This window comes from Macaca thibetana, chromosome 1 (genome assembly GCF_024542745.1).
Source record: "Macaca thibetana thibetana isolate TM-01 chromosome 1, ASM2454274v1, whole genome shotgun sequence".
NCBI classification, from domain to species: domain Eukaryota; kingdom Metazoa; phylum Chordata; class Mammalia; order Primates; family Cercopithecidae; genus Macaca; species Macaca thibetana.
In genome coordinates, this window is record NC_065578.1 from 91,152,797 (window position 1) to 91,176,160 (window position 23,364).

General features: G+C 44.1%; 1 protein-coding gene across 2 annotated transcripts in view; it reads right to left on the reverse strand.

The window, feature by feature from the left end:
• Positions 1-23,364, reverse strand: part of TGFBR3 (transforming growth factor beta receptor 3) — a 207,236-nt gene that overhangs the window by 98,624 nt on the left and 85,248 nt on the right. For both annotated transcript variants that reach the window (XM_050777229.1, XM_050777302.1), the window contains exon 3: positions 18,733-18,917. In XM_050777229.1, the coding sequence (XP_050633186.1) occupies positions 18,733-18,917 (185 nt within the window). The remainder of the gene's footprint in view (positions 1-18,732; positions 18,918-23,364) is intronic.

The following is a 23,364-nucleotide window of genomic DNA, read 5'->3' on the forward strand; positions in this document are numbered from 1 at the left end:
GATCTCTTCAAAAAATATAATTAATGAGAAACTTCCATATACAGAATTTCTAGACTTAACCTATTTGCTAAAGCTAAACTGTGACATCAACATACTCATTTGTTCATGCAAATATTTATTTCACAAATATTTCTTGAGTGCATACTATGTAGTGGGCCCTGTCCTAATTCCTGGCAATACCAACTAACAAAATAAAACATCTATCCTGATGGATATACTAGCAGAAGAGATAGACAGTGAACATATTTAAAAATAAGTGAGTATCAGGTGGTAATATATTTTTTAAAGTAAAACAGTAAAAGCGTGTGTGTATGTGTGTGTGTGGGAGGGGGGTGCTATGACTATTTTAAATGGGATGGCCAATGAAGGCATCTCTCTGGAGGTAATGGCAAAGCAGGGACTGGGTGAAGGCAGCCACATGAATAACCGGGAGAAGTGCTTCCGGCAAAACAAAGAGCCCATGCAAAGGACAGGAGGCAAGATGTCAAGGCCCACGGCAGCACAGTGAGCAATGGTGAGAGTGCTGGGAGAAGGGGGAAAAGATCATTCAGGGCTCTGGTGGGGATTGGAGATTTTCATTTAAATGTAAGGGGAAACCATGGCAGGAAGCTGAAATGAACTTCGTGACTGAAGTCTTTCAAAAGATCATGCTGGCTGCCACTTAGAGAATAGATCTTATTGGCTAACAATGACAGCAGCTGACATTTACAGAGTGCTGATGATATTCCACGCACTGTTCTAAGCACCAGTCATGCTTTAATTATTTAATAGTCACAGCACCTCTATGAAGTAGATACTATGATTATGCCCATATGAGGAAAATGAGGCATAAAGAAGTTAACTGACTTGCCCAAAGCCCCACAGCTCACAAGCAGTGGAGCCAGGCTTCCAACACTGGCACTCTACCCCAGATCTTGCACTCCTAAGAGGGATGGGCCAGAGGCCCACTGCATCTCAAGTAAAAATGTGGTGGTGGCTCAGACCGAAGGTGGTGGTCAGAAGTGGGCAGATTCAGAATATGGTCTTAGGGTAGAACAAATCGGATTGGATATGACATCTAAGCAAACACAGGAAGTCATGGATAATAACGCCAAGGACTGTGGCCCTGGCAACTGTGTGACAGTGTCCTTTCCAGAGCTGGGGAACACAGGAGTAAACAAACTGGAGACAGGAGGCAGCATGGAACTCAAACTAATGTAAGAGTGTGCTCACTTCCCATGCTGCTGTAACAAATCACCATAAACTGGTGGTTTAGAACAACAGAAGGCTATTCTCTCACAGTTCTGGAGGCCAGAAGTCCAAAATCAGTATTGCTAGGCCAAAACCAAGGTGTCAGCAGAGCCACACTCCCTCCAGAGGCTTCAGAAGAGAACCTGTTCCCAGCCTCTTCCAGGTTCTCGTGGCTGCTGGCATTCTTTGGCCTGTGGTTCCAGACCACCAATCTCTGCCTGTATGGTCACACTGTCTTCCCTTTTGTCTGTGTCATCAAATCCCTGTCTTATAAGGATACATGTGACTGCATTTAGGGGCCGGCAGATAATCCAGGATAATCCTCCATCTCATAATTCTTAATTTAATCACACCTCCTAAGGCTTTTTCTATATAAGGCAACATTCCCAGGTTTAGGGGGTTAGAACATGGGCATATCTTTGGGGACCATTATTTGGCCTATCACAGTCAGGAATACCATAAATAAAAACAATAAAACATACAGGTGTGGAAAAACAGTAAGCAAAGGTTTTCTCTCTTTTACATGAGAATGTGATCTTCTGTTAACTCTCTCAATTCTGTAACCCTGGTAATCTGGTAAGATAATATGCCAATTATAATACAAGGCAACTTGCTATTGGGACTGGAAAATTTTAAGACATCTGATAAGAAGTGACATCTGGGGGCTTCCCTGAGAGCAGTGATTCTTGTAAACTGGGCATATTTACAAGAGAGTACCAAGGAAACTATTTCTACATAGTTGCCTACTAGCTCCTGCAAGGATCTAAGGCTTCTTTTTTTTTTTGACATGGAATTTCACTCTTGTTGCCCAGGCTGGAATGCGATGGCACGATCTTGGCTCACTGCAACCTCTACCTCCCGGGCTCAGGCGATTCTCCTGCCTCAGCCTCCCAAATAGCCGGGAATAACAGGCATGCGTCACCACACCTGGCTAACTTTGTGTTTTTAGTAGAGACGGGTTTCATCATGTTGGTTCGGCTGCTCTCAAACTCCTGACCTCAGGTGATCCACCCACCTTGGCCTCCCAAAGTGCTGGGAATACAGGTATGAGCCACCACACCTGGCCTGCCTAAGGCTTTTAAACTAGAGAACTACACACACACACACACATAGATCTCATCTCCTGGCATTTGAGCCATCAGCTGGAGAGCTCTGGATGGCTATGTGAACTGATGAACTGATGTGTGGACAGTCACAAGGCACACAAGGAGGAACGCCTTGCTGCTGTGCCGTAAGCTGTGGTCCTTGGCCTATATCCTTTTAATAGAATGAAGCCACCTACAGCCTATGATAGTTTCATGGGTCTGAGTGTTTATTTGGACCCAAGAAGACTCCTTGCCTGAGTTTGCTGCCACATGTAATAATATCGTTTCAGTTCATTACTTCCATTTCTTCCTCCACCACAGTTACCAGCAGCAAAAAGGAGTACAGCATTTGTTTCATCTGTTCATGCTCTTGTGTGGCCTCACTCAAACAGCAAAATGGCTAAAAAGGGCAAAGGGAAAGGAAAAGCTAGAGAATAAAAATGAGTAAATTCACAAAAACTGAGCTAACTGTTCCCTCAGGGAGAAGCGAGCACTGCCTACGAGAAACACGCTGCGCTGCCTGTGCTGTGCCTTCCAGAGGCCTCTCCAGCAGAATGAAATGCAAAATCCCTAACCCACAATTCTGCTGGAAATGTGCAAGTGGGCTCATTACTCAGAGCCAAGATAAAGGATAAATCTTTATGAGTACCGTAAGTATGAGTCATAAAAAATAGGAAACATATGTAGGACGTATACACGGTAATAGCACCAAGCCAGAGAAAGTGTTTAGGAAATGTATTTAAGAACACATGACAAAACAGGACGAAAAATTGCCCTTGTACATTGCTCCAAAACACATTAAAAAAAATAACCTCACAGCAAGTCAAGGGCCCATATCACTTTGTTGATCTCGAATAAACACAGATCATTTCCATATTTGGAAATAGGCTGGCTTTTTTTTTTTTTTTAAATGCAAATAGGAGGAGAGCCGAATCAAGAAAAAGTAACTTGGAGTAGACTTTGAAAGATTTTATGATTTGGGAAATTTGAACAGCTTCCAACTAAAATACTGGGAATTAGATCTTAACAGCATTAAAAATGAACAAGAAAGATTCTTTTAGAAAAATAATTGTTCACAATGGTAATATTACCATTTCATTTAGATTTTCACTATCTTAATAACCAGTGGAAAAACAAGTGGAATCTTCAAACCTTATGAAAGCAGGAATCAAAAATAAACAGCAACACATGGGCTGACAACATACTGAGAGCAATCAAGGGCCTGTGTGAAAGCCCTCACGGGGATGCTGGGCTCTGCAGGAAGAACTGGCAGCAAGGAAGAGGCAGAGCCCCCTGGCCAAAAGCACCAAGTGACAGTCTGGGGGAGGGGGGTGTTCAGAATAGACGGGAGGGTGATCGGCCCCCAGAAGTCTTTTGGGGCCAGATGACTGAGGCAAAATGTATCATCATTGGAAATTAAGCTCTTCAGTTGCCTTAGATTTTAGAAGACACCCGAATTTAAGACAGCTTGGCAAGGCTAGGGGACACCTACATGCCCAACACAGAATCATGAGTTTCCCAACGGACCTTTGGCTCCCTTGGACCAGGGCTTTCTCCTTTACCTTCAGAAACTGCTGCCTCCCAAGGAAAGCACTGCTTGCACATCGACTGACCTGAGGTTGAGAGGAGGAGCAGAGGAATGTGGAAAGGATTGTTTTTACCTTCATTAAGTGTTAAATTTACCTAGGACTCCCAGAAAGTCAATGCTCTTCAGGAACTATTCTGAGGCAGAAATTTCAATATAACTTCCACCTCACGAAAAAATCCAACCATAGGCCATTAAAAGACCCCAGGGGCATGGCGAGGGCTGAGAGGTACGATAGCTCACTTTTGACCTTTTGTTGCTCAGGCCTGTCAGCAGTTGCTATACCTCTTTGCTCCTCTCCCCCAAGGCACCTCAGTATGTGCTCACATCAGTGGTAGTGAGGCCACACCTCCCTCTGTGAGGGGCACTCACCTTTTAAGAAGACACTGATGCCGCTTCCATGTAAACGGGTCCACAGCCATGGAGTCCCTAATCTGTGGCAAGCCCCGCATTAGGCACAGAGAACCAACAGCCACGTCACCGACTTGCTGGAGCAAATTCAAAATGGATCAGATGTGTGTACATATGTATCAACAAATAGTTAAGCTATAATGGGCACACGGGGACACTTCAGCTCCGGGCAAGAGTTAGGCTATGGCAGCAACCTTGGATCCTAAAGCTGGGCTCTGTCCTTGCCTCACAGTGAGAATCAGTAACACCTCATCTCATTATCTCTCTTATCTTCAAAAGTATCCAAGTCATACCTGTAATTTGCCCCTTTTCCTCCAAGAGATGTACAAATTTCAGGTTCAGCTGAAGGACTCTGTCGTTCAGGTGAAAAAAAAAAACCCATAAATACAAAGCATTATTGTAGAGTGCTTTGGACTAGAACCCTATCTGTCTAATATCTAGGCCTTGACATTTTAGCCTTTTAGACAAGGCCAAGGAGCTCAGGGACAAGGACTCCTTCAATTAGCCAGCAGTACCACAGAGGTGCCCCGGCGGGCTGGACAGGAAAGCACGGAGAGCACGGCTGCAATGGAAGCCAAAGCAGCAGGTCTTCCAAATACAGACTCAGATGCCTGTGTCTTTAAGACCAGACCCTCATAAATGGATTGCTTCTGCTGGACACCACACTCTAAATAAACAGACTCTTCTGGCCGACACACAACTTCCTGTAGGATTCTGGTGGGTAAAGCTTGAAAAGGCTGCCAAATCCAATGACCAGCAACTTTTGAGCTGACTTAGAAAACAAGCTACAAAGACCTGAGTCCAGAGTAAACAAAGGAAAAAGTCATATTAAACAGGGAACAAATTACTATATCGGCAGGGATATTTTAAGTACTCACTGAGCAAGAAAACAAAATCAAAGAAATCAAGTTATAAGGTATTTAATAATACATGGTAGAGTAAAATGCCCTCTTTCAGTTAGAGGAATCAAAGTTAATTAATTCCAGCAATATTAAGAATTGGCTGGAGTCACCCCCTACATCATGAGGACAGATCATTCTCAATGGCCCAACTTCAAACCTGGCTCAGATCAAATGAGCTACCCAAGGGAGCTGCATAGAATTGAAAAGCATTTATAGCTTTTTACCCAGCTGACGGAAAGGACTAACTAGTTTACTAGCAGATGACTAAAACCCCTCAGAGTAAAGAAGAATGTAACAAAGATTTAGAAATGGACTAGGGAAAGACTGAACAAAGATCTGCAGAGTTTAGAGTAAAAAATAGGATTAATTAAAAGAGATTTAATTAAAAAATCAAAGCGGTCATACAAAATGGAGGACACCTGCTTAGCTCCAGTGTTGAGGGGCTTGGGGACCAAACACTGCGTCCACTAATAGAATGCAAATCAAATAAAGATGCACTATGCAAATCAAATAAAGATGCACTGTGCAAAAGTCAAGTCATTTAAGAAGACTTTCAGTTATACTTTAAATAACATCCTTGGTGCCGTGCAATAACCCAATCTGCATAATGCAAAAAAGACCCAAGACCTAGTTCCTGCCCTAAAGCAGTCCACTCACCAGCTGAGTGTGCAGAATTAACACACACGATTCAGCAGCAAGAAATACAATAAAACATGTAATTCTACACTGTGGGAAGGCACAGGTTGTGGTAGGGGGATCAAGAAGATTCAGAGCGATGTTCAGAAAAGAAAGAAATGGAGGAGGGTAAAGGAATCAGGTAAGGGTTTGGTAAAGAGCTAAGACCTAAACATAGGCTTCCAATGTGGCAAGAATTGAGAGACTGAAGAAAGAAGTCCAGGTGGAATTAAGAATAAAGGCGTGGGGCAAGGGTTTTAGCTGGTAAGCCCAGGGTGAGCCTCAGGAATCTATACACCAAGGGATCTGATGCAGGGGCTTCACACACCACACACACTTTGAGAAGCACTGATACACAACATTAAGTCCAAATCCTTACATGGCCTTTCCAGTCTCATCTTCCACTCAGCCCAGCCCACCCCCCTCATTGTCTCCATCCTCTATTCCAGGAATTGCCAAGCTCTTCTTGCAAAGGGCCGAATAGTAACTATTTAAAGCTTTGCAGGCCATGCAGGTCTCTGACACAATACTCAACTTTGCCACAGTAGAGAGAAGGCAGCCACAGACAACATATTATCAAATGGGTGTCCTAATAAACTTTAAAAACAGGCATCGGACTGATGAATGCATAAACAAAACATGGCATAGCCACACAATGAAAACTACCCAGGAATAGAAAGGAATGAAACAAATGATACATGCTACAACATCGATGAACCTCAAGTGCTTAATGCTAAGTGAAAGAAGCTAGACACAAAAGATCACATATTGCATGATCCCATTCACATGAACGTGCAGAATAGATAAATCTAGAAAGATTAGTGGCTACCTTGGGCTGGTGTTGGGTTGTGGGGGGTACACACAGGGAATGGGAGAGTGACTGTTAATAGATACAAGGTTTCTTCTTAGGGTGATGGAAATGCTGTAAAATTAGATTACGGGCCACTGGTTGCACATTTCTATAAATATACTAAAAACCACTGACTTGTACACTTTAAACAGGTAAACTTTATGGTACGTAAATTATCTCATTAAAGCTATTTTAAAAACAAAAACAGGCAGCAGGTAGAATTCAGTCCTGCCTGGCACCCCTGATCTGTCCACCAGGCACCCCGTGTAGGTGAAGAACTTTGCCTGGTGCCCACTCTTCCCTCTGTGTATATTGAGTCCTCCCATCCCTTGGCCCAACAGCGTCGATTTGACTTTTAAGCCCTCCATCAAATGTTCTTTCTTCTGGGAATCCTTCCCTCACTTCCAGACAGAATGAACACACCCTTTGCTGGGCTTCTGTACTTTTTTTTTTTTTTTTAGATAGCGTCTCGCTCTGTCTCCCAGGCTGTAGTGCAGTGGTGCGATCATGGTTCACTGCAGCCTCAACCTTCCAGGCTCAAGAGATCCTCCTGCCTCAGCCTCCCAAGTAGCTGGGACCACAGGTGCACACTACCATGCCTGGCTGTTTGCATTTTTGATAGAAACAGGGTTTTGCCATATTGCCCAGCCTGGTCTTGAACTCCTGAGCTCAAGCGATCTGCCCGCCTCAGCCTCCCAAAGTGCTAAGATTATAGGCATGAGCCACCACAGCTGGCCTTCTACAAATTTTTAAAATATATTAGTCACATTATTTGTCATGTTTCATTAAATTCATTCTTTCTCAACTCTAATAGGTGCTAAAGACATAAAAATGAGTAAGAATCTGGCAGAGCACCTACCTAGCACACAGTGGGTTCTTAATAGTGATTCATTGAACAGGCCTGTGAATGAATAAACAAATTCATTATGAGAGCATTATTTAGAGAAGTTTGGTTTTATGAAGAAGTTCACAAGCTAGACAGAAAGAATCAGGGCCTAAAGCTGAAGAGGCCAGTCCCAGGAGACCAGTTAAGGAGGCTGCAGGGTAAGTGGAGAAAAACAGAGAAATTCAAGGGCAATTGCAGAGGAAATGTCAATAAAACGTTGTGATTGGCCAAATACAGGGTTTAAAGAGAACAGGCAGGCCAGGTGCGGTGGCTTTCGCCTGTAATCCCAGCACTTTGGGAGGCTGAGGTGGGTAGATCACTGGAGGCCAGGAGTTCAAGACCAGCCTGGCCAACATGGTGAAACCCCATCTCTACTAAAAATACAAAAATTAGCTGGGTGTAGTGGCAGGTGCCTGTAATCCCAGCTACTTGGGAGGCTGAGACAGGAGAATTGCTTGAACTCAGGAGGTGGAGGTTGCAGTCAACCAAGATCGTGCCAATGCACTCCAGCCTGGGTGACAGAGCAAGACTCCATCTCAAAAAAAAAAAAAAAAAAAAAGAGGATGAGTAAATACAAGATGGTTCAAAAGTTCCAAGATGGAGGGTACTGGTGACATTGATGGGATAGGGAAGTCAGACTGAAAAGCCAGCACTAGGGTCAGGAGAACTGGCCTGGGAGGGTTCTTAAATTCTATTTTAGAGAGAACAAAAATGACTGTTAGCTAGCAGTTGACTGTACCTACACTGGCCCTAAGTGCCACAGAGACATTTCTCAATGGTCAGTGAACCCTCTAAAAAAGTGCTACTAGATGGGCACAGTGGCTCACATCTGTAATCCCTGCACTTTGGGAGGCTGAGACAGGCAGATCACGAGGTCAAGAGATTGAGACCATCCTGGCCAACATGGTGAAACTCCATCTCTACTAAAAAATACAAAAATTCGTTGGGCGTGGTGGCGCATGCCTGTAGTCCCAGCTACTCAGGAGGCTGAGGCAAGAGAATCGCTTGAACCCAGGAGGCGGAGGTTGCAGTGAGCTGAGATCATGCCACGGCACTCCAGCCTGGTGACAGAGCGGGACTCCGTCTCAAAAAAAGTAATAATTAAAAAAAAAAAAAAAAAAAAAGGTGCTACTATCATCTCCATTTTACAGATGAGGAAACAGAGCTTAGGGAATTAAGTAACTCACCCAAGTCACACATGAGGAGTGGCAGAACTGAGACTAGCCCTGTATCTAACATGGGAGCGAACCACAGTGACAGTCACTCCTCCAGTCCATATCTTAGGCACCTGGCAGCTTAAGGTGGGACTCAAGAGCTGGGGTGCTTCAGCCATCTGACTGGAGCTCCACTGGAGAAGCCCAGGCACAGTTTTCGGAGTTGTAAGCAAGGAAGTGACAAGCAAAATCCTAAGAACAGACAAGCCACCTCAGGGAGAGGAGGCAGAGGAAAACAGAAAGCCAAGGGCTGTGCCTCAGTCAAGAACCCCTGAGGTCAGGCACACTTGCTCATGCCTGTAAGCTCAGCACTTTGGGAGTCCAAGGCCGGCAGATCAGTTGAGCTCAGGAGTTTGAGACCAGCCTGGGGAACATGGTGAAACCCCGTCTCTACAAAAAATGTAAAAATTAGCCGTGCGTGGTGGTGTGCGCCTCTAGTCCCAGCTACTCAAGAGGTTGAGGTGGGAGAATCGCTTGAGGCTGCAGTGAGCTGAGATCACACCACTACACTCCAGCCTGGGCGACAGAGCCAGCCCCTGTCTCATGGAAAAAAAAAAAAGAAAAGAAAAAAAAAAACCCTAAGAAGAAAGAGTGAGCAGCTGAGAAAGAAACAGAAAAGCAGATGGAAGGGTAGAATGAGAACCAGAAAACCAAGAGGGAAGTGCCAGAAAGGGAGTGCTTGACAGCACTGGAGGCTTCATAAGCTGGGGAGGAGAAAGAGTGGGGCAGGGAGATGTGTAGAAGCAGCTCTGCAACAGAAGTTGGTGTCCCCAGGGGCTAGTCCAGTGCTGGCACCAAGTTCTTGGTTATAGTGAACATGTCACCGCTACACCCTCTGGCCTGATCCCCCTAAGGTGTTAGGGCTAGGTGGACTCCAGGGACCCTCTAGTCCTAGCAGCCCTTGAGTTGTTCAAAGGGGCATCATCAGGGTCTCCCCAGAGATGAGCTCAGGCTGTAGAGAGGGAAGAAGGGAAACAAGGACGTACAGATGGTCACTCATTCCAGTGGAGCAGGGGAAGGAAAAGAGAAATAAGCTGACCCGAGGCATCAAAGGGGCCAAGTCATACATGGCCTCTTCATCGTGGAGGAAAGAAAAGTGGAATAATTAAACATGTGTCTAAATTTACACAGAAATATTTAGAAAACACCATGGAAGGAGTGATTGAAGGCAATACAATAAATACTTCCGCAGAATTTAAGTATTTAAATCAGCTATTAGCAGTTAAGTTTCCTTTTACTCTCAAACAGCATGTCAAGAAGCAGATAAGCAATGGCAAGGAGAAGGCTCAAGCTGGGAAACTGGAGACACTGCAGACACATGCACTGGGCCTTTGCCCAGTCCGCACATCTGCGTCTCAGATTTGCAGACCTGCTCCTGACTTGGGTCCACTGCTTTTTTTTTTTTAATACTCTCCCAAAAGTTCTAAGAGCAAAATGTCACATTTTTAAATCAGAGCGTGCTCTTGTAAAAACATTGTCTAACAACACTTTCAGGAAATTATATAATTTTTTTTAAGTCAAGGGCAGTTACCATGGCAACAGTAGTACGGGTCAGGGTTCTAACCCTAACCTCCATAAAGACGAAACACCATACTGGCTGGAAAATGCTGCTGCTGGACAAATTTTAAAAGAGTTCGGCCGGGCACAGTGGCTCACGCCTGTAATCCCAGCACTTTGGGAGGCCAAGGCTGACAGATCACAAGGTCAAGAGATCGAGGACATCCTGGCCGACATGGTGAAACCCCATCTCTACTAAAACTCTACTAAAAATACAAAAATTAGCTGGGTGTGGTGGCACACGCCTGTAGTCCCAGCTACTCAGGAAGCTGAGGCAGGAGAATCTCTTGAACCCAAGAGGCGGGGGTTGCAGTGAGCCGAGATCATGCCACTGCACTCCAGCCTGGGCGAGAGAGTGAAACTCGTCTCAAAAAAAAAAGGGGGGGGGGTGTCAAGGCAGTCTTTTCTCTATCTGGGGGAAGAAGCAATAATGAGAGGTTTTTACAGTCTGTCCAGCCAGCATAGAATATAAATCGGCATTACCTCATTCTAAAAAGGCTGAGTCCAACCAGGCTCAGTCCCTCTGCTGGGGCAGGGGCTGTGCTTTCCTGGGGCAACGTTACGGCATCTGGATATTACTATGACGAAAGACAGGATTTAAGTGACATGACCAGCCTGCATCTTGGTAGGAATGTTTTAACTTCTTAGCCTTGTGTCCTGGTTTGTTTCCTAAACCCTGGTGTTTACTGTTACCTCTCTGATTTCTGCTTTTACTTTTTCTAATAGTCCAAGACTGCATTTTTGGAGAGTTCCTATTTGAGAGTTAGCTGGAATTTTTGATTGAACATCTTGCCCCAAAGTGTTAGACATCATCCTTGACTAGTGTGACCAGTGCCAACTCTCGCTTGCATTGTCTGTTGCGACAGCAAGCAAATGCATTGCCTTGCTGTCCCTGACCCTGCTCCCCTTTCCAGGCCTGGATTGGCACCTTCACACGCCTAGCAGGGTGTTGTTGTTTAAATTGCATTGATTGTCTTCAAGTAAAGGAGTAACTCTTTTTAAATGATGTGAGTGTCCTATTCATTCAGGCCCTCCAATCCTATGTGGACAGACAGGTTCAGTTGCCTTTGTAGGTAATGAAATGATTTCTATAGTAATACTCAAATAAATGGGGAAGGGAAGAAAGGAGAGAGGCAGTGAGCAGGTGGGGAGAGATACAGAAAAAAAAAGAGAGAGAGAGAGAGAGAAATAGTACAGGCATGGGCCACATAACAATGCTTCAATCAACAAGGGACCACATATACGACAGTGGTCTCATAAGACTATAATACCATAATCTTCCTGTACCTTTTCGATGTTTAGGTATGTTTAGGTACACAAATTCTTAACATTGTGTTACAATTGCCTACAACATTCAGCATAGTAACATGCTGTGCACATTTGTAGCCTGGGAGCCATGGGCTATATACACCATATGGCCTAAGTGTGTAGTAGGACATACCATCTAGTTTTGTGTAACTACACTATGACATTTGCACAACACAATCCCCTAATGACACATTTCTCTGAACGTGTCTCTGTCATGAAGCAATGCATGATAGTATCTGTTATAGGTCTGGTGGGAAACTAAATGACCATTTCAGAGGTAATCTTTCCTGTCAGGCTGGGGTGATTTCCAGAACAGCCTCCTTTTAAACAAACACCAGGCAGTGCTTATATGCAGAATGTATCTGTTTAGAAACCAAATTTCACCGATATACCGTGTCTGTATGTGAGGGGTTTACTTTGACACTTGCTTAGTACATACCACATAAAAGATATCTCAAACATAAATAGCCCTGGGTTTTTTGTTTTTTCTGCATATGCACAGGACTAGCATTAGGAAGTCATTTATGAATAGCAGCAGGGTAAAAAATACCCCAGATAGAGAAAAGAATGCAGCTAGTTTAATGTTTTTGCTCTCACATCTGTACTCTTCCAAAATCCAGCCTTGAGATTTTATATCAGTTCTTTTACTGGTGTTGGGCAAGGCACACCTATTCCTCTCCAAAAACTGTTTTATCTGAATCTTGTTAATTAAGGGGGAAAAAGAGAAGAGGTGTTCATATATTAATATTGCGGAAATGGGGAAGGATTACATATAGATAAGTAGGTAGGTAAAGATCTCCAAAGTGGTGAATCTTTGAATTGCCAAATTCCTCAATGTAAGCAAAAAGATGTCAAAGCAGATGGCAAAGTCTGAATACTGAAGCTCTTGCATTTCATTCTTAGCAAGAAGAGTCAGTTAATGTGCTAGTTCTCTCCCACCACACAGTTAAAACAAGTTTGGATATAAGACGTAGTAAATTATAAGCAGAGGACAGGTGAGCTACTTGTGTGAAGGCAGCTGAAGGCCTGGGGGTGGCGGGAATGTTTAACTATGAAAACAGACAAGAACATAAAAGGCCCCTTGGTGGTGCCATTTAGCATGGGGATTAGCAGCCACATAGAGCACAATGGCTCCTGAGCTCAGCCCTGCATTTTATAATTACTGACATGTGGTGTGATAATCCTAAACCATGAAAGGGAAAAAAGGGACACTGCCACACACAGACCAACTTGATACTGCCCCAAAACTGCAAGGAAGGGAATCAAAAAGGACTCTAAGCACTGGAAAGAGTTATTACCAACCTATGCACAGAACCCAAACCCTCACTAACAGACCTACTTGCTGGCTGTCTAACAAAGCAGACTAGCAGGTTCTGTAGCCCAGAACCAAGTAAAAGCTAATAGGAAAAGGACGACTGTCTGGAGTACGGGAAAAGCTTTGCAGCTTGCACTGTAGAATCCAACAGACACAACTCGGGGGCTGGCCCCGCAACTCACCATCTGGTTGAATAACCTCCCTAAGCCCAAGCATTCTCTTCTGCAAAAACAGTGACCATGACCACCAAGCCTCTGTTTCAGGCTGACAAGAAGACTGGCAGAACCAAACAAGTGCCTGGCAGGTGGCTGGCCCGCAGGAGACACGCAGTCTCCACCACTATGGCTGCTAGTATTGTCATTTGGGGGATGTGAGAGCTGTTAAGAGGCAAGTTGAGCAGTTAGCACTTGACAGTGTTTACTTCCTTCTCTTTCTCCCTACTGTGGTCTTTCCTGCCCTCAAAAAGAACCAAAAACAGGACAGCTTTATGCCAATCCTCAGAGAAGGTACAAAGTAAAAGTGATTTGGAGCCACATGTGTGATTAACCACACATCCCACTTGGCTTGCCTGCCAAAAAGTCTGGAGCCAAATTTCAAACACAATCATACCAACCACATTAACCCATATGGCTCACAAACTGCACTCTCCTCTTTCCCTTGGTCCTCATTCTGTATTTCTGCTTACATTGTTGGTATGCCTGTTGCTGGAAGCTCATCCCAAATCCTCTTTTGGAATGAGGCAGAGAAGCTCATAGGGTTCTGAGCTTTTTGACGGGTGAAGTTATTAAACCTGGCCCCTTTCCCGTGATAATGGAGCCTCCCGATCCCCACTCCACCCCTACAGCCAGGCACTGGCACGCCCATTGCTCCTTAATGTCAAAACAAATACATAAATTTAAATGTCCATATCTTTTCTACACATATGTAATGGCTAACTAGGGACTTATCCTCAGCAGCTTTTCATAATAAGCAAGCAATTAGATAGGTCGGAAATAGAAAAGACACACCACCACATAAAAGCAGGTCACAAGTAAAAATTAGATGATAGGAAACAAAATTGTTGCCATTCCAGCAACTAATGAAAGTATGTTACTGTAAACAAGCCTCTGATGGTGCTGTAACCCTTCTCAGGAATCAGGAAACGCCCTGAGCAATTAAACTCGGAATTCTGACAGAAGGGGGAGGCTGCATTTTACCTCAAAGTCAGAGGGTACTAGGAGCTGGTTTTCATGGGGATGGAAACCATGACACCGGTCCTCACTTGCTCTAAAAGATAAATCTGATCTCTCAGCATTGTTTATGCTCTTCTGCTGTCCTCTGTTGCCAGAAAGTCGTTTTCCAGTTTCCTGTTCGCTTCCAAGGCTGTTGTTTCCGAAACCAATGATTACAAATGAGAGGTGTGTTCTCAGATGAAAAATACAATAGGTCTACTCTGACCCGAGGAGAACCCAGCAGGGAGGCCAATGACAAAACAGTGCTTTGGTACTGAGGGCTTTTTATGTACTGTTGTAACAAGTGTGTTTCTGATACAAATTATCTGCTGGCCTATAAAGCTGTTCATCCAACTTAAACGTTAACTGTCTCCCTGAATCTTGTCAACCTGCTGCAGTCACCACTCTCAGGTGTAGGCTCTGTCCCTTCCTCTACACAGGAAAATTAAAAATCTCTCCCCAGCTGAAGAACCTGGGAGGTAGGAATTTATTAACAGTAAAATATGAGAGATGGGGTGATTTATAATAGATCTTGCTACTGATCCGGAACCAGTAACAAGCCAAGGGAAACGGGGCTGATTTAGTAATTCCCTCACATTTAAGGATGACATCATGAAAACCAACTACAGCAGTCTTCAGAGTCATAGTCAATTACGGCTTGGAGCCAGCACGGTCATTGTTTTGCTAATTTGTAAGTAACAGCACTTACCATTTCATTTTGAAAAACATTTGCCTTTAATATTTGGTAGAGGCCAGGCGTGGCGGCTCACACCTGTAATCCCAGCACTTTGGGAGGCTGAGGCGGACAGATCACTTGAGGAGTTTGAGAGCAGACTGGCCAACACGATGAAACTTAATCTCTACTAAAAATATAAAAAATTAGCCAGGCACGGTGGCACATGCCTGTAATCCCAGCTACTCAGGTGGCTAAGGCATGAGAATTGCTTGAACCCAGGAGGTAGAGGTTGCAGTGAGCCGAAATCACACAACTGCACTCCAGCCTGGGTGACACAGCGAGACTCTGTCTCAGAAAAAAAAAAAAAAAAAAAAAATTGATAGAGACTTCACAAAGGCTGCCTCTGCCCTCCTACTATTAGCCTCAAAACAGATCAGCTGTTATTTTTAGCATAGACTATATCATGGCATATCTACAAAAACCAAGTTATCCAATGAAAATAACAAAAAGCATTAGGTGAGTTTAAGTTGAAGGAGTAAGCAATCTTGATAAAGTGAATTGAGCCAAGGTAAACTTTATAGACTAATTAGCATGTCAGCAGGTCAAATGGTTTTCTTAAATAGTTTTATTGAGATACAATTCCCATACCATAAAATTCACCCACTTAAATTACAATTCAACAGTTTTTAGTATATTCACAGAGTTGTGCAACCATTAAAATTTTAGAACATTTTTGTCATCTTCTCCACTTCTGTTCTTTTTTTTTTGAGATGGAATCTTGCTTTGTTGCCCAGGCTGGAGTGCAGCAGCACAATCTTGGCTCACTGCAACCTCCACCTCCTGGGTTCAAGTCATATTCCTGCCTCAGACTCCCAAGTAGCTAGGACTACAGGCACTCACCACCATGCCAGCTAATTTTTGCATTTTTAGTAGAGAAGGGGTTTCACCATGTTGGTTAGGCTAGTCTCAAACTCCTGACCTCAGGTGATCCACCTGCCTTGGCCTCCCAAAGTGCTGGGATTACAGGCGTGAGCCACCTTGCCCAGCCTCCACTATTTTAAAAAAACCTGTACCCATTAGCAGTCAACCTCCATTTCCTTCTTTCCCCTCTAGCCCTAAGCAATGACTAATTTACTTTGTCTCTATAAATTTCTGTATTCTGAACATTTCACATACAAGGAATCATATGATATGTGGTCTTTATGTCTGTCTTCTTTCATTTAGCGGATTTTCAAGGTTCATCCACGCTGTAGCACATATCAGTATGCCATCCTTTTTATTGCTCAATAACATTCCATTGTATGGATATACCACATTTTATTTACCCATTCATCAGAAAATGAACATTTGGGTTTTTCCACTTTGGGACTAATGCTGCCACGAACAGTCACAGACAAGTCTTCGTGTAGACATGTGTTTTCATTTCTCTCGGGTATATACCTAAGAGTGGAATTGCTGGGTCATGTGGTTCAAATGATTTTTAAAAACTGTTTGCACAGCTGTGGTAATGTTCTCCACAGTCATATGTCGAGAGAGTGAGCGATATTTAATCCTTATCCAAACCCATCTTACCATCCACAGTCTTTCATTCTTTCGTCATACTGACCCTCATTCTGATGACATTCTCTACGCTCACTTTGTATATGCAAACTACTCTGAGGTCTGCCATATGTGAGCAAGGCAGAGCCAGAAGGAATCTCCAAAAATCGGTTATCCCAAGATCTTGTGTTCAAACAGTATCGAACTACAACCATCTAATTCTTAAAGGTCTCTCTGTTGTCTACTCTCAAAAACATCTTCAAATCACTGGCCTCAAATCATACAGACACTATACAAATATTGAAGGAGAATAATGTTCAGGTTTTTAAACAAGTTTGAGACTACCCTTTGTAGGCCCTCTTTCTTTTCTTCCTCACTGAACACACTATGTCCCTGAGGCCAGCTAATGTATGTATCCTCAGTACTGCCAGGTCCTAAAACGAATCCCATTTTGAATAACATAGTAACCAGGTGCAGGAGGGCTCTGCTGTCACTCCTTGAGGTATTTTTCTTTTGTTTCAGTAGTCTTATTCGAATTTGTTTTCAGAGTCAACAACAGTACTGCACAATTTAACATCAAGAATTTTCTGCTGTTGCTACTTCTATAACAGCTTGCACTTTCTTTTCCCTCTGAGTTCCTCTGAGAGAAGCATATATAAAATGAGTAATTATCGCTGCTAAAGAATTGCTGGAGTCAGCAATGCTTCATAGGAGCTGCATTTCCTCCTCTCCTCCTTTCCCTCTCACCACAAACTCTCCCCCATCAGTTCAGAATTAAAGACACATTACTGGGATAAAGAAATCTGACCTGAAATATGAGTTGCAGCAACAATGGCAAGCAACCAAGAGTATTAACAATAATTTCCAATGCTGCTGGAAAGGTTAGATGATCTGTCTTTGAAATGAGCCAACTCTGCACACTTTCATGAGATTAAAATCAGCTTGCTTTTCCTTCTTAACATCTCGTGCTTCTCCTCTTCCTACCACCCCAAAAAGATGGGGTGACTGAGGCACATAAACAAGTGGCTCTGGAAATTAACTTGCTTGACCAGAAGGAAGCTCAAAGATAAATTCCATTCTGCATTACTTTTCCTATACTTCACTATGATCGGATTTTTTTGTGGTTTCTTTCTCCCTGGAGAGAGAATACCTGAGTGATAACATTTCTGACACACAGAAGCTTAAAAACAGAAGGAAAGCACTCTGTGTTATCTTGTTGGGAAATCTGTCCTCTTAAATGATGACCATTCACCCACAATCTAGGCCACTTTTGAGCCACAGGAAAGAGGAGGCCATTTCTCTCTGAAGATGATGACCTTGCGCAAATAAGTTTTCTGCACCTGTTTTGTCACCTGTAAAATGAGCATAATTGTAGGATTCATGGAGTTAGCGTATGAGTGCTTCGAACAGTGCTGGGCAGAGTAAATGCTGAGTAACTATGAGCATATATGTTTATCATCACCATCTCCGCTAATGTCACCGCCACCTTTGGGAAGCTGCCTAGATAGTGATAAGGAGCTATGCTCAGGGATTTTCAGGCAAGTACAAAGTGCTGCCATCTTTATTCCAGAGTGTTCCCATTTCCCCTCATTCATCCTGCAGAAGCAATAAGCTCATATGACAAAGTAAAGAAAGAAGAAAGAGAGGACACAGGAGGAAATGGGAAAGACATTCCACAACAACAGAGAAATCGTACCTTATTTGGCTTCTCACAATCATGTTTAAAAGATGAAATTATTATTATTTTTTGAAACAAGATCCCGCTCTATCTCCCAGGCTGGAGTGCAGTGGCAATCATGGCTCACTCCAGCCTCGATCTCCCAGGCTCAAGCAATCCTCTTGCCTCAGCCTCCCAAGTAGCTGGGACTACAGGTGCTCACCACCACACCCTGCTAATTTTCTTTTTAATTTTCTTTTTAGTAGAGATAAGGTCTTGCTATGTTTCCCAGGCTGGTCTTGAACTCCTGAGCTCATGTGATCTTCCCACCTTGGCCTCTCAAAGTGCTGGGATTACAGGTGTGCACCACCACCATGCCTGGCCTAAAAGTTGAAATTCTTATGAACGTTTTTTTCCAATATGGAGGGCCAGGAAAGGGGGAGAGCCAACCAATCTCTAGACAGAGAAATCCTAAAGTTGCCCAATCCAGAGAGCAGTTGGCATTTTAAATCTGCTCTCTTTTTATACACGAGCTTCTTCGTTGAATCCCAGAAGAGAAAAGGACTTCTGTCCAGAAAATCGTCTCTGCAGACTCGGTGGCAGTGGGCTGACAGCTGACACCTGCACCTACCTCTCTCTGCAGTTGGCCAGGCCCCTGGTCCGCGGTGCGGAGATTCAGGACATGCACCTCCTGCGGCAGCCCAGTCGTGCCTCTGCTGGCACAGCCTGACAAAACGGTGAAGCTCTCCATCAAGGCCTGGACAGGATGGGAGGCACTGACAGGTGACAATTCACACAGTGCACCAGGCTCTGGACCTGCCAAGGGAATCACAAACACAAGCCACTCAGAAACAGCAATTAATTCTGCCTCAAACGGGCAAGGGTGATCAAGCCACTGCCAACCCACCAGAGATGCCTTTCCAGGTAAACTGCTCCAAGACTAAGTGGCCAAAAAGCTAGCCGATCTTCTAAAATCCCAATCTCTTACATTTCTTTTGGATAATTTGGTGTGTATTTGATTTTTTAAATTCCCTTTGGGACTCACAAGTCATGAATGCATTCCTCTGGGTAGAGGACACTTTCCATTTAACATTTGTGTGCAATTCCTTCTTCCCTCTTGGTAGAAAATCAGAGATAAATAAAATAAATTGCTTAAAGTCCCAAAAATACTATACATAAATAATATTAAAATTGCACTTAACAAAAGTAAAGATACAGATCCTATCTTTTCAGAGCTTCCCTTTATTAGGGAAAGCAAAACAAACTTAAGAACAATACAGAGCAAGATGTAACATGTAGAGGCAATCAGGGCCAGAGCTGTACAGCAAAATTTGGGCCAGAGGTCAGAAAAATCCTCCCAAAAGAAGTAGAATCTGAGCAGAGCCTCAGATAGAAAAAGTAGAACCCTGGTCATATTTGGTTCCTGCTTCTTCATTCCCTCTTCCTCTAATCAATCAAGCCTTAAATCCTAAATCCATTCACTCCTCTCCATCTCTACTTCTTTACCGACCCTAGACAATTACAAACCTTCCTGAACAGAGTCTGAGGACTCAAGCTCTGCATGCCACCTTCCACACAGGCACTGTCCACCTAACCTAGAGGCACTCAATGTTACGGGTGTTCCCAAAGCAAATGCCTGCTGCTGGCATCTCTGTGGGCAGTTCCTGTCCCTTCAGAACAGCTTCCCTACTGAATAAAGCCTAAGCTCCATCACAGAGCACAGGAGGCATTTCTTGATCTAGCCCCTTCCTATGTCTCACCCCTCCCCAGTCCACATCAACTTACTTAAAGGTCTCCAGACACACCAGGATGTTTCCCAGCTCCATGTCCTCATTCAAGCCTGCTTCCTTTACCCAAATTCCTCTTCCACTCTCACTCTGCTCCCACAACAAACGCCCCAAGCTGAGGAAGGCTCTCTTTCTCTGCCCTCCCGCAATTTATCTGCCTGTCTCCACTACTGCATTTACATGATAGCCACTGGGGTACACATCCATCTGTACTGGTCAAATGTGACCTCTCTGAGGGCTGTGCATGCTCATCTTTGTATCCTCAGCATTCATCTGCAGTGCCTGGCATATATGAGATGCTCAGAAAATGTTTGTTAAATGAATAAATGAATCATTGAGCTCTGAAAACAATGCCCCTTCTCAGATCAGTGAGTAGTGCACCATTCCAGGGACTTGGATTTGGCTGTAGGGAATATGGGAAACAGGCTGCTACAGCCCTGAAATCACTGCAGCCTCCTTTCACATTGGCTGGATTGATAGACACACACCCAGGGGAAGAAGGAACTAGATGCTTACTCCTCACACACTTCTGTGAGCTTGGTGCTATTGTCTCCATTCAATCACCCAAGAAACTGGGCTGAAACATACAATGCCCACTACACCACAACCTCCCAGATGGAACCCAGGTGAAAGGCCTGAATGTACTCCAGTTTGTTCTTCCTGACTTCTAAATAATAAAGGTACTCTCCAGGGTTGCAAACATAGTTCAGAACCAGCCAGTCTGCACCCAGAAGCAGACACCCTGCCTGGTGGGCCAAGTCTATTTCAGGACTCACAGAAATTATCTAGGCTGATAATAGCTATCTGGTCTGAAATGAAGTATGTGCCTTCTCAAATAGTCACTGCCACTCTCTGTACAGCTGGACTGTGGCCAGCTGCTTTCTGAGAAAGCATAAGGTGGTGAAGGAAGATGTTCCGAGAGCAGTAACAGGAGGTACTGACTGTATATTCCCTGGAACCCCTGGCGGGGTGCAGGGAAACCGTATGGGCAGGCACTCCCCCTGCTGCCCTCATCCTGCCCTCCTGGCCTCTCTGGCTTTCCCAGCTGCAGTGGGATGTCTGGTACACTTCACACCCAGAGTTTCAAGAAATTATCCTATTCCTACTCAATTCTGGGGACACTCACTGGCTACAGCTACCCACACTGGGAAACCCTTCTGAACTGGTTGCAGAGCCTCCTGCCACGAATTTACAATTATCACAAATTAAGCACAAATAAAATGCCTTTCAGTTCCATTCTCGTATGTGTGCAAAGCTCTGAACAGGCTGAAAACACATCTGCAAAAAGACCTGCAATCTATTTGATCTGCCCTCCTCCTCATGATGCCACCATCACCCATTGAGATCTCCTTAAATCACCACACTGCTTACCTCCACACTGGGGCAGGGACGAAAACTCAATGGAAACAAATCAAATAATAAGGTATTCCCAAAGAGAGAGGGAATCGGTGCTGGGAAGCCTTCAGTGCTGAGTATGCGCGCTTCTGGCCTTAGAGTCTACAGTCTCTGTTTTGCCAGAGTCCAGAACAGAGCAAACACTCTCTTTAAGGGCTGGAGCTCTAGCTCTGGGTTATATGAGTCAGTCCAAGGTCAAAGAAAAGAGAAAGCAATGCATGGGGCACACCCTGATCAAATGCCAGGACAGCAACTCTTTACAGAGACCCACAGGAGGCCAGGCGCAATGGCTCACGCCTGTAACACCAACAATTAGGAAGGCCAAGGCAGGCGTATCCCTTGAGCCCAGGAGTTCAAAACCAAACTGGGCAATATGATGAAACCCCGTCTCTACAAAAAAAAAAAAAATATATATATATATATATATATATATATATACACACACACATATATATACACACACACACGCATATATATACAAATAGGCAGATATAGATATAGACACAGACATTAGCAGTTGTGGTGGTGCACACATGTAGCCCCAGCTACTCAGGATGCTAAGGTGGGAGAATCACCTAAGCCCACGGAAGTCCAGGCTGCAGTGAGCCAAGCCGTGATCACACTACTGTACTCCAGCCTGGGTGACAGAGGGAGACCCTGTCTCAGAAAATAAAAATAAAAACTCAGAGACCTACTTGGCTCGATGTTTAAATACACTCAATAGTGTGTTCCTGACCATCTGACACAATAGAGTAGTAGCTGGTTTTCGAAGTTCCTCATAGAATTTTTTTCCCTCCAAGATTGAAAAAGAAAAAAAGCTACAACATATGCTCAAACTATCCTTACACCAAAAAAAGACAAAAAGAAAAAAAAAATCAGGAATTATCTACCACAATCCCAAGGGGTATATAAGAAATGGTATCTTTAACAGTTCAGCATACAACGTAATAAGAGATACTGCTCAGCCCCGTGCGGTGGCTCATGTCAGTAACCCCAGCACTTTGGGAGGCCAAAGCGGGTGGATCACCTAAGGTCAGGAGTTCAAGACCAGCCTAGCCAACATGGTAAATCCTGTGTCTACTAAAAATACAAAAATTAGCTGGGCTTGGTGGCGTGTGCCTATAATCCTAGCTACTCAGGAGGCTGAGGCAGGAGAATCGCTTGAACCCGGGAGGTGGAGGTTGCAGTGAGCCAAGATTGCGCCATTGCACTCCAGCCTGGGTGACAAGAGCTAAACTCTATATCAAAAAAATATATAGAGAGAGAGAGAAAGAGAGAGACTGTTCCCATTTATTAAGTACCCACTATGCAATGCTAGGTGCTGCACATCCTTCTGACACATCGCAAGGAAGCAGCACTAACCCCATTTTAAAGAAAGCAAAGTAAGCTCAATGTGCTTAAGTAACTGTTTCAAGGTTTCCCCAGTCACCCAAAGCCTCAGACTTGGCCCTCCTTGGCTCTCTCTCTCAGGAGGCAGGGTCCTGAAGTGCCCGGCCTTGCAGTGATCAGGGCAAGAGAGATAATGGTGTCCGTGGAGATGGAGAGAAGGGGACAGAGTTGAGTGGCCAGAAGAGAATCTACTAGGTGAGGAGAGGGAAGGGGTGACCACCCATTGTACAGTGAACATCCAGCCCAAGGCCTGGGCTGTGCCAACACTTTCTGTGAAAATAAAAAAGTGGTCATAGATTTAGGGGTGAGATCTACCGTTTTGTAATTTACTTTGAAATACCTCCCAAAAAATACGATGGAGAGATATTTGATAAAGCTTCTATTGCAAAATGCTAATTGTGGAATCTAAATGTTCCCTGTACAATGGTTTCAACATCTACACATGTTGAAATTTTTCATTAAAGAAAAGTTGGGAGAGAGGGGCAATGCTTATAAAAAAAATTAAGCCCAGAAATGCCTTAAGAAAGGTTCCTCAAAAAGTATGCCAGCATCATACTGCTGCTGAGAGAGCAAATTGGTATAATATTTCAGTGGTATCCAAGGCCCCACAAAAGGTACATATCCTTTGACCCAGCAACCTCCCGCTAGGATTTTATCCTGAAAAACATAACTGGATAAGTATGCAAAGGATA